This window comes from Myotis nattereri (assembly GCF_964212035.1).
Source record: "Myotis nattereri genome assembly, chromosome: 6".
NCBI classification, from domain to species: Eukaryota; Metazoa; Chordata; class Mammalia; order Chiroptera; family Vespertilionidae; genus Myotis; species Myotis nattereri.
In genome coordinates, this window is record NC_138081.1 from 96,542,148 (window position 1) to 96,555,975 (window position 13,828).

At 52.4% G+C, this 13,828-nt stretch overlaps 1 protein-coding gene across 1 annotated transcript in view; it reads left to right on the plus strand.

The window, feature by feature from the left end:
- Positions 1-5,305: 5,305 nt before the first annotated feature.
- IGF2R (insulin like growth factor 2 receptor) overlaps positions 5,306-13,828 on the plus strand; it is a gene marked incomplete at its 5' end in the record, with an annotated part of 95,428 nt that continues 86,905 nt past the window's right edge. The window contains one exon of the mRNA XM_081093898.1: positions 5,306-5,454. Coding sequence (XP_080950024.1) covers positions 5,306-5,454 — 149 coding nt within the window. The remainder of the gene's footprint in view (positions 5,455-13,828) is intronic.

A 13,828-nucleotide genomic window follows, 5' to 3' on the forward strand; every position in this document is an offset into this window, starting at 1 on the left:
TGCAACCCCACGGCTCATGGCTCCAGACACCAAGCTGGGAGCCCACAGCAGCGCGTGCCTCCGTTCCTGCGCTGCCTCCTGAGCTGTTTCCACAGCCAGGCGAGCGTCCAAGGCCGGCAGACCGAGCCTGCAGTGGGCAGTGGCTGGAGCTGCGGGATCTGCCCTGTGGGGGCGAGGTTGTGGCGAGGTGTGTTCACCTAGCGCTGCCGTAACCAGGTGCCGCTTTGTTCAAACAGAAATGGATGGTCTCAGTTCTGGAGGCTGGAAGGTCCAAAGTCCAGGTGTGGGGAGGGCCGTGCGCCCTCTGAGGTCCTGCGGGGCCATCTATTCCTCTCCCCCGGGCCCTGGTGTTGCGGCCGAGCTCGCCCTCCCCTCCCCTGGCTCGCAGATGCCACCCCTGCATCCAGACACGGCCGCCTTCTCCCTGTCTCTGTGTCTCCTCTTTCTCTCAGGACCCAGCCACACTGGACTGACCCCCCCCCCCCGCCCCCCCAGTATGACATGATGTTAGCTAATTGCATCCGCAACGACTGTTCTCCAATAAGGTCACAGTCTGAAGTAACGGGGGGCTGGGACTTCAACGCATCTTTTTAGGGGACCTAACTCCATAGCATGGGGTCTTGGGCTAACGCCTCTGATTCTCTGCTTTCTGGAAGGTTTGCAGCACAGTTTCAATGAAATACAGGAGTTAGTCCCTATACCAGGGTGGGCAAGCCCTGGCACGCGTGCCAAACATGGCACGCCAGTCAGTAACTGTTGCTGGCACGCGAAACCCTCTCTTATAATCTTCCATTTACAGTTTTTTTCTTAATATCAACTTTTTTATTTTTCAGATAAATTCAGTGTAGGTGCATCTTAGATAAATAAATAATTTTACATAACAAGTTATCTTGAAGACCATAGACATGGATTGACGGGAGAGGGGAAGAGCAATTTCTATGCCTCTGCCTTAACTCTCCCTGCCTTCCTAGATCCGACCAGTGTTTTGGTTTCATCCACATACACTTGCGAATCTTTGTTCTCAGTGATGAATTTTGTTAAGTCTCATAATAGGAGTAGCCTGACGGATGAAAGTAGTAGCGCGTGCATATCTCTGAAGGTCACGAAATATAAACCTGATGTAAAATCTCTGTCATCAGTGATGCAGCAGCAAAAGTCCCACTGATAATATTAAACGGAGTCATAAAGTTTTCTGTCGGACTATCAGTGTACATGTATACATTAAAACATAAATGTATTTTTCACCATCATATACTGTGTTTTTGTCGCTCGAATGAATTTTATTATTTCTTCAAGGTTCTTCACATACGTACACCTTAAGAGATATCAAGTAGGCGTAACATGTTCTCAAAAAATTAGGGTTGGCACGCAGAAGAATTTTGAGTCAGAGATGTTGCTGGTTTTGGCAAGCACTCACAAAAAGGTTGCCCGCCCCTGCCCTGTACCATTTGCCTTTAGAGTTTCTAATAGACCATTTCCACCCAAGTTTTTCCGGGGATCCCCAAGCATCCCTTATCCCGTCCTTTTTTTGGGGCCCAGGCTCTAGGTAAGGGTCATGCATCATACTTTGTTGTCTTGATTAGTCTCCTTTAATTCAAGACAGTGTTTCTCAAACCTTCGAGGTGCGTATGAGAATCCCCCGGAGAACTTGTTCAAACGCTTTCCTGGGGCCGTCGCCAAAGACTTGGAGTCACTAGGTCAGAGTTTGTGTCACTAGGTCAGAGTGGAGCGCATGGATGGGCGCTTCTTTGTTTGTTTGTTTGTTGGAATCCTCACCTGAGGATATGGTTTTCATAGAGAGAGAGAGAGAGAGAGAGAGAGAGAGAGAGAGAGAGAGAGATAAAGGAAGGCAAGAAGGAAGGAGGAAAGGAAGGAGGGAGGGAGGGAGTAAAGAAAGAAGGAAAGAAGGTTGGTTGGTTGCCTTCCACCCTGGCTCAAACCCGACCCTCTGGTGCACAGGATGACGCTGTAACCATCTGAGCCACACCAGCCAGGGTGTGAAGTGGGGTTTCTAACAAGCTGCCAGGAAATGCCAAAACTGCTGTTCCCAGGACCACACTTTTGCAAACCACTGATCTAGAAAAGAGTTACAAACCTTTTCTGTAGAGGGCCAGATGGTGAAACACTTGCTGTTCCGCGGGTTCTGTTGCAACTGAGTCCTGCCATAGTAGACAAGAGCAGCCACAGGAAAGTGCAGGCACAAAGGGGTGTGGCTGTCTTCCAATGACACTTGACTTTCAACACAGCCTCCTGGCCAGAGCGGGCCCTCCGCCTGCCGTGTGCCAGCCTGACCCGGCACAGTGCTCCCACTTCTCCTCTGTTTTGGTGGTGGTGGTGGTGTGGGGGGGGGGGGGAAGCAATATTCCCAAGCACTGACATCTTTGAATTGTCCAGTTCAGTTTTCTAGTAGAATGTTTCACAATCTGGATTTGATGCTTTCATTCTGATTACATTTAGGTTATAGGTTGGCAAGAATACCACAGAAGTGGTATTTTGTACTATAGACAAAACTTGTGAAAGACTGTGAAATGGACCAAATATATCATTGGGGAACTTGAATGGACAGCTGGGTGTTGTATAGTGCGTCCTCTGGGTTATCTAATTGGCTGTGGGCCTGTGCCTTTCATGGTCTTTGAGCTATTTTACAGCTCTGTAATTTGTGGACTACTGATGGTATTGTCTCTTAATTCTTCTCTTTAGAAACGCAAATGGTGTCCATTAGACATACAGTTGATTTTTGACCCATGGATGTTCATCAGTCTTCTATTAGGCAACTGAACTTCAGCGTCCTGACTGCCTATCCTGTATATAAAATGTTGGGCTCTCTTCAGAATCTACCTTAAACCAGTTGTAACATGTTACTGGTTCTTACATTAATTAATGAGTCAAATAATACCTTTGACATGTTCATTTCACATCTGCTTCTGAGTCATAATTATACTCTCGGCTTAAATATTAACCGTTAGCAGTATTTTTCATCACATCACTTTAGAAAGCAGAAAGTGTTAGTTCTTCACAAAAGTTGGTGATACTAATTTAAATTACCTGATTAAGGTGGGTCGACCAGACCCTTCCATTGTAGAGATATCTTTCCTCTTTATTAGGAGAAAAACACTTTGAGACAAAGTGAATATTCCAGTTTGCAATAATGTTTCACCCGGTGGTTTGAGTATCCGCTGAAGATCTTTGCCTGTGTCAACTGTAACATTGGGATTGAAAACATGACCACGACGGGGAGCAGAACATGCCACTCCAAAATGGGCTACATTGGCACGTGGGTTATTTTGAACTGAGGGCAATCAAGACCCAGGGGACTCAAGAAAATCCCTCACCTCTCCCAGAACCGTCTAGAAGAATTTAGATAGAAGCCTGACTTAGAAAGAGAGCTATTACCACAGGTGACCTTTTTTTAAAAAAAATATATTTTATTGATTTTTTACAGAGAAGAAGGGAGAGGGATAGAGAATTAGAAACATCGATGAGAGAGATCCATCATTTGCCTCCTGCACGCCTCCCTGTGGGGATGTGCTTGCAACCAAGATACATGCCCTTGACCGGAATCAAACCCGGGACCCTTCAGTGCGCAGTCCGACGCTCTATCCACTGAGCCAAACCCGTTCGGCCACAGGTGACCTTTTAATCTGGAAGATTTCCCTGCCGCTTGGGGCAAATATTTGGTTATCAAACTCCGGCTCTTCCTGTGGTTCTGGAAATTACCGTCCTCTCCGGTGAATTCCCAGGCTTAACTCCTCCCATTCCTTAGTTTAGGGTGGCATAGAAGCCTCAATTGCCTGACCTTTGGGTCTCATATTTTTGTGGGGCTTCAATGTGCCCGAAATGGAATGTTTTCCTCCTGTTAATCTGTTTTATGACGATTTAATGAGGAGGCCAGACAAAGAATCTAGAAGGGCAAAGGACATTTTTCTGCCTGGACAAATCCTTTCTTGATGTCCCCAGCCGGACATGGGAGCCACGCCCTTTGAGCCACTGCAACACTTTCCTCTTGGGCCGCATTACTCTGTGGCAGCGTAGCCTCGTGGCTAATCACAGGCTCTGGGGCTGCCCCGCTCGGGCTCCAACTCCGGCTTTCTCACTTACTCGCTTCATGACCTGGAAGTCATTTAATCTCTTAGTGCCTCCGTTTCCTTCAGTATAAAATGGTGCGATCAAGATACCTTTCTCATAGGATTGCCTTAGGGTCAAATGAGCTAAATAAAAGCGCCAGTATGTTGCATGGCACATCATTACCTACTCGATACATGTTAGCTATTATTGAATCGCGGTTACTGTGTGTGTGTGTGAGTTCCAGCTCTGCCACGTCTCACGGTGCCTTTGGGCAAGTTATTAACAGTCTGTGCCTCCGCCCCACACCTGTGACAAGGTTCCCACCGACTGAGGCTTGTGGAGCGCCGGCCGAGCATCAGGAAAGATGAGCTGTTTCCATCGCGATGGTCCTGGGTGCTGTCTTTGCTGGGAGAGAAGGTGACGAGCTGAACTTTTTACTTTCACTCTGCCCAGCTCCCAGGCGTTCCCATGGTGTGGGTGCAACCACATACTTGAACGGAGGGATGAATACGGCTTTGTTGAGGGGCGCTCGCTGGGCAGTTACACTTTTGCCTCCTTTACAGTCCACGGCCCCATACTTGTGCCCCCCTTTTCTTTGTGGGAGCCACGCGCTCAGGGAAGACCGTTCCCACCCGAGATCGCGGGAGGCTCCCTCCCGGGCAAAGGCTGGAAAGCCCGGCGCAGGGCTGCGCGACCTGCGTCCGCGGGGCAGGACCCCAGCAACAGCTGTGCGGTGGCACCGGTGGCACCGGCGCCCGGGCACCAGCCCGCCCCGGGCCGCCCCCGGCCGGTCCAGGTTGGGAAGCGGTTCCTCTAAGCGGAGAAGCGCCCACGTGCCGATCGGGCGTTCGCCGGGAGAAACTGAGGCCGCGCCGGGCAGGCAGGTCTCCGCCCACACCTGCGCCCGCGCCCCGCCACGCCGCTTCTCGCCCCGCGCGTGGGGTGCCCACGTGACCCGGCCTGGGCGGAGCCGGCGGGCGGGGATCACCTGAACAAGGGAGTCACGTGAGCGGGGCGGGGCGGGGGCGGGACTGGCGGTGGTCACGTGACGCGGTTCCGGGGCCGCCGCCGCCGCCGCCGAGCCCAGCCGAGCCGCGCGCCCCTCGGCTCTCACTCCGCTCCCGCTCCTCTCGCGCTCCTGTCCGCCTCCACCCTGGCGGCGCATCCATGTCCCGGGCGCGGCCCCCGGCAGCCGCGCGCCGCTAACCCCGCGCCCGCCGTGCCGCCCGGGCCCCGCGCGATGGGTGCTGCCGCCGGCCGGAGCGCCCACCTGGGGCCCGCGCCCGCCGGCCGCCCGCTGCGCTCCCTGCTCGCGCTGCAGCTGCTGCTGCTCGTCGGGGCCCCGGGGGCCGCGAGGGCCCAGGGCGCCGAGTTCCCCGAGCTGTGCAGGTGGGTGGCCCGCCCGGGGTGGCTGCGCTCGCGGTGCCCCGGCGCGCCGCGGGGCTGGGCGGGGGGCGGGGGCGCTCGGGAAGGTCCGGGGTCCCCGGGGCACCTCTCGTCCAGGCTGGGTTCCCCCCCCCGCCCCCGAGGGAAAGTTGCCCGCGTGGTGGGGAAGGAAGCGACCCCGCCGGCGGGGGGTGCGGCGGGCGGGGGCGCGCCGTGCCGGCGCTGGCGGGGCCCGGGGCCCGGCCACTTGTGGCTGTCACCAAGTCCGGCGGCTTTGTGTGCGGGTGCGGGTGCGGGCCGGCGCCACCCGTGCGGGGGACACGCCGCGGGCCCCTGGCGCCGGGCGCCGGCGAAAGTTGGAGGGCGCAGGACCCCGGCCACGGCCTCGCTTTGTTCCCACCCCACGTTTCCTCCAAGTTCCACCGGGGCCGCGGCGCCCCTTCCGTGGGACGCTCACGCGCACAGATGGCCGTGGAGTTGGGGTTTTGGTTTCATTTGCTGATGGGTTTCCTCCATGTGGGTTTTCCATTTTTTCTTTGAGTATCATTTCCACAGAAAGCGACTTTTTTCTTTTCTTTTTTTTTTTTTTTTTTTTTGGTGGAGGAACGGGGTGAACGGGCTTTCAAGATCTCACCCTTCGCTCCTCGGAGCCTAACTTCCTGTCTAGTTGCTCACATGATGTCATTGTCTCGTGCAGATTATTCTAGCGGAGCCTTTTGCTCTGGGAACCATGATTGTGTAATGCCATCGCTGGTCTCGTCGACGGCTTTTGGTTTTCGGCGGTGGCCAGGAGCCCCGGGGAACCGTCTATGCGGAGGATTTCTCACCCGCCTCCTCTGGCCTGTGGAGGAGGATGGGGACTCCAGCGCGCCCCCACCCCCTTTGGGGTAAAGGAAGCTGATGGGAAGCCGAGGGGCGCCGGTGGCCAGCCCGCCGCCCCCTCCCTCGCCCTGGCGAGTTACTTCTCAGCGTAAAGTGAGGCTGAGCCCGCCGTGGGCTGGGCTGCGAGTTGGTGGCGGGGCTTTGTGGGGTCTTACTCTTCCCACGGGTCAGAGATGGCCTGGCCAGCACCCGCACCCCCAGCCCAGAACTTGGAGGAATGTTTTTCTAAGGAGAGTGAGGCTCAGCTCCCGGTGGAAACTCTTTGGAAAGAGACTCTCGCTCTCCCCTTTCTTTGGAGGGGGGAGGGGCCGGAGGGAGCGGCTCCTGCCCGTGAGTTCGCCAGCCAGTTAGCCGCCCCGACCCCCACAGTTACTCGGGTAAATCACTGAGCGGGACGCGGCGGGGAGGGCTGCCGTGGCACTGCGTTCCGAGTCATGGCTGCGGTGACCAGCCTTATCTCCAAGAAACTCGTCCAGCTGGGCTCGTGAGGTCCAAGTCTGGCTCTTGTGAGCACATCGGAGTTTATTTCTTCATAGTTAAGGTTAAACTTGGCCTCAAGGGCGGCCCCAGCCGGCGTGGCTGGCTAGTGTGGGGGAGGGGGGAGGGCCTTGCTTTTGCTTTGGTGTCGTCGTCTGCGCCTTGAACCTGCATTCATTCACTTCATCTCCAGGTGGAATGCCCAGGGCCTCGCTGTGGAGCAGAAAATGGCCTTTGTATCTCTCAGTGCTTCTCCCTCCCGTGATAGGTGGGCAGGACTTGCCACAGGGGAGAGTGCCTGCAGGGTGATAGGCACGTTAGCTGATAAACTGCCCTCCGCGGTTTATCTGAGAGTATCTTCGAAGTGGGTGTGTTTAGTTTTTCTTAGTTTTTCTTAGGACGCAAACCCCTGGCCCGACCTGAGGGCTCGTCCACGTTTTTCCCTTTGTCTGCGACTGCTCTGTGCTTCGCATGGAGCGCTCTCCAGAGCCATGTGCACAATCTCTCTCCCCACCCAGGACCTGCCAAGGGAAGTTCTTCCATTTGTTTGTTTTAAATGGATACCTTGGCCTCGATCCTTGTTAAGGCATTTTCTTTGGTGTGTGTGTGAGAGAGAATAATTGGTGTACTTTTCTTGAGAGAACTCTGGCTAAAAGTTCCTTAACTCCGGCTCACAGTTACTTGAAGTTTGGGAATGTGAGCTGATCTTTTTTTTTTTTTTTAATCCAGTATGAAAAGTGCTTTGAAATATCACCAAAGCAGGATGTATGAAGCTGCCTTTTCAACCCATTCCTGGGTGTCCATTTGGCCGAAACGTAAAGGGCTCTGCAAGGTCCCCCGGGAGTGTGAAAAGTCAAATCGGCTTCAAAAGTGTTACTGTTTCTTTGTGCTGCTTGTGTGTGGAGCAGGCCCTGGTGGGCGCGGGATCACACGCCAAATGCTTGTCCGCGGTATATTTTCTGTTGAAATTGTCTCATTCATTGTGGTTTGGTGCTCAGGGCAGTCCCCAGACACCCCTCCTCGGAGCCACAGGTTTGCAGTGCCCAGACACTGTCCAGGCCTCACTAGATCTCCCCCCCACAATAGTAAATTCTGATCGCCTCTAAAACACAGAGTTGGAGTTCTGCAGATACAACCTCCCCTCTAGGATCCCAGAGGGACTTTCATCTGCAATCCCCTAGGGCCAGCGGGAGGGGAGGCTGGGCCTGTGCTGGGCCCTCGGATTGGGGGACAAAGCTGCGGGGTGAGCAGTGGCCCTGACCGCTCCTGGGGTCAGGGTGGTGGGCAGGGGTGCAGTTCCTGGCGCGCTCTGTTGTTGGAAGGATTTCAGCAGCAGCTTGAGCTGCGCTCGGGCACATGGAGAGAACAGGCCGCTGCGGCCGTGCACAGAGGGGCAGGGACGCCCTGCACGTTTCCCAAAGTGCCTGGCTCCACGCGGCACTCACAGCACTGGTTCTTCGGGGCGATTCAGCTCTAGTTTCTAGGGGTCAGGAGGACTCCTGGCCGGTGAGCCCTGTGCTCTGGGAAGAAGTTGGCGATTCGTAACTGCCGAGTCAGCTCTTTGTTGGGAGGTGGTGGCTATTAGGAGGCCAGCGTGAGCGGCTGCACAGCGGTCTTGAGGCCTGAGGGCTGTTGTGCTGGCGAGGAATGTCTGAGGGTCGCAGGACCAGAGAGAGAGAGAGAGGGAGAGAGCGAGCTAGCACAGAGGCCAAGCAAGTCACCAGAAGTGACCACGACGCCCTGTGGCTTTCCTCACGGCGGTGTGCTTCTCACTTTCTCAAAGTGTTATCTTGCACGTCTTATAGGTGAGCTTCCACCCTTTATTTAAGGTGTTAACATCCTTAATGAGTGAGGTCTTAACAGTTTGTACTAGTTATAAACTAATGCATTGGGCTGGCTTGATTTACGAAGTTAACCACTTTAAAATTTATTCAGAACAAGTTTCCCCCCAATTGTTTGGGTATAAATCCTGGAAGTTTTTATTACATTGAGGACAAGAGGATAATGAAGCCAGCTGGGAGTTGAGGTTGGTTTAGTTGCTGTCTCTAGATTTTTTTCCCTGCAAATTTTTTTTTTCCGAAGGAACAATGCTTATATGCTTAATTTGGGCCACATGTTAAACTTGGACCACATCCACGTGTGTGTGTACATTTCTTGCAACAATAAGTGTGTAGAAGTCCAGGATGGTTAATTATGGGTACGTTAGACCGCATGCATTAATTCTTAGAACAACTTCCGGACACATTCCCAGGCAATGAATTCCTGATTGGGCTCCACATCTTTTATCAGCGTTTCACAGAGGAATTTTTGAAGGATGGGGTTGAGAAAAAGAATTCCGATGTTCTCATCTTTACTTTGACCCTTGACATATGAAACTGTATTGTGCGGGCAGAGAGAATGTAACAGGGTTCCGGACCTGGGACTAGGGGCAGAGAGTAGCTCATTACTTCGCAGGTCCTGTTCTTTCCTTCTTTTTTACAGCTTGTCCCAGGAATGGAGACTTCCTGGGAATGGAGACTTCGTGGGAATGCCCCGGCCGGTGGTGGGTGGTGTGTGAGGTGGATGGAGCTGAGATTGGGTCTCCTCAGAGTCCTTCGTTTTCCTCACAGCTGGCTCATGACCAGTGAGGGACAGAGGCCTGAATATATGTCAGGAGCGTCTCCTCACCTTTAATCCTGGCAAGGTGACGCAGGATTTGTATATTCTCCAAGTGGTTCTGAAGCATTTCTTAAGCAGAGGGGAGAACTGGGAGGGGCTAGAGCTGGAATGGAGACATCTCAAACGGAATGTCACACTGGGATCCCAAAAGATTGTGTTGGCCTTGGCCTTGACCTTGACCTTGACCACTCTCCCCGGGAGGCAGCGGCCATGAGCGCCCTCCTCTTCCTATTTCTGTTAATTTTAAATAATATGTCGTCTTAGCCTTGATTTTGTTTTCCATCCAAGAGTGATTTAGATGTTGCTAGTTTGTGGCTATCATGAATAAAAGCCATTGTGAATATTTGAGTACAAGATTTTGTGTGGACACATGCATTCTTTTTTGGGGGGGGGGAGAGGGTTGGAGGGGAGATTCTTGAATGGCGAGTGAGCGTTTAACTTCATGGAAACTGTCAGACTGTTCGGAAATGGTGGTCCATTTTGTATCCCCACCAGCTGTCTGTTCCGTTTGCTCCGTATCTTCTGCCAACACTGATGCTATCAGTCTTTTCTCTTTGAGCCATTCTTGCGGGTTTGCAGTTGTATCTGTGGTTTTAATGTTCGTGTCCCCGCTGGCTCGTGATATTGAATATGTTTTTGTATTTATTGTGATGCCTGATGATGTTGAACGTCTTTCATGAACTCTTGACTATGTGAATGTCCTTTGTAGTGTCTGTTAAAAACAGTCTTTTGTCCCTCAGCTTTTACAATTTTTGGGGGGTCATCTTGCTGAGTTTTAAGAATTCGTTTTTTCATTCTTTTTATTTTTTTAAAATATATTTTTATTGATTTTAGAGAGGGAGGGAGAGAGAGAGAGAAAAATCAGTGATGAGAGAGCACGGCCCCTACCTGGGATCAAACCCGGGGACCCTTCAGTCTGCAGTGGACACTATCCACTGAGCCAGACTGGCTAGGGCTTAAGAATTCTTTATTCTGGGTACAAGTCCTTTCTTAGGTATGTATAATATGTATTATGAATATTTTTTCCCAGTCTTTGGCTTGCTCCTTTTCATTTCCTTAATGTATTCTTTGAAATATAGATACTTTAAAAAATTTTGATGAACTCCAACTGATTTTTTAAAACAATAGTTTTAAATCTTCGGTTCCCCAAGGTTTCTCAGCCTCGGCAGCATCGACATTTGGGCCAGGTAACTGTGTGTGGAGGCTGCGCTATGCAGTGTGGGGTCAGCAGCACCCCTGGAGTACTACCCCCCAAGCCCCAGTTGTAACAAGCAGAAATGTCTTCACATTTCAAATGACTCCTGGGTGGAGGACAAAATTACCTCCAATTGAGAACCCCTGGTCTACCCTGAGGTCAAATAGATTTTTTTCCCCCCTATGATTGTTTCTAGAAGTTTTATAATTTTAACTTTATGTTTACCCATATGATAATTTTTTGAGTTAATTAAAAAAACATGTTTTTATTGATTTTTTTTTTTTTTTCAAGAGGAAGGGAGAGGGGGAGAGAGAGGAACATCAGTCGTGGGGCTGCCTTCTGCATGCCACCCCGGCTGGGATTGAGCCTGAAACCCAGGCACGTGCCCTGACGGGGAGTGGAACCGGTGACCTTTCGGAGCACGGGACAGTATTCAACCAACTGAGCCACAGCAGCCAGGGCTCAGTTAGCTTTTGAGTGTGCTGTGAGGAAGGTGAAAATATTTTCCCCCATTAATATATCTAGTTGTTTGCTAATACTTTATGTAGGATGCTCGCAGCTGTTTTTAAGAGCAATGGGGCTGTAATTTTCTTTGCTGTGCTGTTCTTGGCTGACTTAGTATCAAGCATATGTTTGCTCTGTGGAAAGCGCGAGGTCGATTTTAGTATTTTGTATGCCGTGGTACAGTGTCTGTGTAGGACCGACATTTTCTCTTTCTTAAATCTTGGTAGAACTCACCAGTAAAACTGTCGGATGCCTTTGTGGAGGCGGAGTTTTGCCTATAGTTTCAGTTTTATCTGCTTTATCCGTTCAGATTTTCTACTTTTTCTTGAGCCAATTTTGGTTGTCTGTTGTTTTCCTAGAAAGCTTGTAATTTTAATTAGGTATTCATATATAAATATGCAGCGTGCTACTTTTATACTTTTGAAAATACTGTTTGTATCTGTAGGTAAATTTAAAAAACTCCTGCTCCTTATTTATGTAAAATTTCCCCCTTAATCACATTTCCTAAAGATTTACCTTTTTTAACCTTTCCAAAAGAAATAGCGTTTTGTTTGGTTCCCCATCTCTATCACCATTTTTCCCCCCCATGCTGTTAATTTCTGCTCTCTGTTACCAGCTCTCACCTCATTCTTCTCTTTCTAGTTTGGGATGAATTTAAAGCTGTATGCTTCTTTGTCCTGAAGAACACACCATCCGGAGGCTTGGTACCTAGCTTTTAATCCTTCCATTCTGAATCTTTCCTTCTGGGGCCCACATGTTCTGACTTTGTCAACTTCCTGAACTCACGAAGTTTTTAGACGATTTATCCCCAGGTTAAATGGATCCCCCGTCATGGTGGCGGGGGAACGGGGTAGAATTTATTGACACTTCCCGTGTGGCCTCGCACCTAGTCAGGCTGAGAGTGTGCTGTGTGTTTGGAAACAATGTTCTCTCTTTGAGTCAGAGTCTCATTAACGGTGCTGGTCCAGCCTTTCCTCAGCCTAAAACCTGTTCTTTGTCTTGCTCGGCTTGTCCTTTGTATCTGGCTACCACTTTGGACGGGGCTCCGGGGAATGTCCTGTGTCCTGTGTCCCAGCTTAGCAACTCTCCTGTGTTTATAAGCCCTTTAACCTCTCGAGTGTGTCCACTGTGTGTGTGTGTGTGTGTGTGTTTATGTCAACAAGGTTTCCAATGGATGTATATTCGCCACGGCCTCTTCTTTCTTCATGGACGGCTCTTGGCTGTGAGGTTCTGCTCTGTGAAGGCTGCTCAATCCATTCTCGCTCCTTGGGCCCAGCTTCTTTGTTGGCATTTGTAATATTGATTTTGTGGTGCCCTGTGGCCACTGGTGATTCCCGAGAGAGCTCTTTGCAGTCCAGCCCCCTCCGGCCCCCTCCCCCCTCCCCCCTCCGGCCCCCTCCGGCCTGCAGCTGCACGGAGTCAGATGGAAGCAGTTGTTGGAGCTTGGCTATAAATTGTTTTTGGGGAGGTCGGGGGGATGGGCAGGGCGTTCCTCTGGCTGGTATGTCTCCGTGGCTTTTCCGCCCTCCCCGTGACGACCCCCAGCCTGTTCCTGCCAGGAGACAGCTGCTGGGCCCTGCGGAGGGCCGCTGGCAGGGTGCGGCTGGAGCGGGAGAGCTGGATTATGGAGTTGGCGGGGGCAGATCGCCTCCTTTCTCTGGCCTCAGTTCCCTCCTGCGAGATGGTCCCTGAGTTGGGAAGTGGCTGTCCTGGTTTTGAATCCAGACTCTTCCCTGCACTCGTCGTGGGGCCTCAGGAAGTCAGTGATCCTGAGGTCTGCCCTCCTGAGCCCAGTGGTGCTGTTAGGGCGGGAGGGAGAGTCAGGAGGCTTGGCGGTGGCCGGCCCACCTCGGGGCCCCTCCGCGGTGGGGAGGGGCGGCAGTGACTGCTTTCCCTCTGTAAGTTGGGCCTGCTGGGTTAGATCAGAGACATTGTTAGCCCGTCACTCTGTCCCCCCGAGTCCCCGTTAGCGTCTCGGGGCTTCTGCCTCAACCAGGACACATTTCTCATTTCTCTGTTTTATGCATTGACACCCCACGTCAGAATCCTTTGGAGAGAGCAACGTTTCCATCTAAAAAAGTTTTAAAACCACTGGACTGTGATTCTTGGGGTCCATCTTGAATCCAAACTCCTGTGGTTTCGAGGTATGTATCCTCGAGGATTCCTGCAGCCCGAGGAGCAGAAAGCCCAACTCACATTCCCTCGAACAAGGAGGGGCTTGAGGACAGGAGGTGTGGGGTTTGGGCGGGTGCCAGGTGCCATATGTCGGGTGGCCGGGGGGCAGGGGGGGGGCCCTCCTGCGTTTTCTTGGCTTCGTCCTCCCTTCCTGTTGTGGCTGCTGCACTTCAGGCCGAGTGGAGAAGTCCCAGCCGGCTTGGGCCCGGGGTGGCGGTCGGGGGGGCTCCCGCCCTCGAGGGGGCCTCACCAGGTGGGGACAGGGAAGGAGGATGCAAGCCCATGGGAAGGTTGTGAAAGCGCCTCGGGAAACCACGGTGCCAGACGAGAAGCAGCTGCTGCAGGCGCGGGCGTCGAGGTGCCCGGAGCCGTGCGTCACGGCCTATTTCTGTGAGGCGGGGCGGAGGCAGGGCCTGCGAGTCCTCTGTGTGGGGAAGTCCCAGGCCCTCTGGTTCCGGTGACACTTGCCCCTCCGATCAGCTCCCG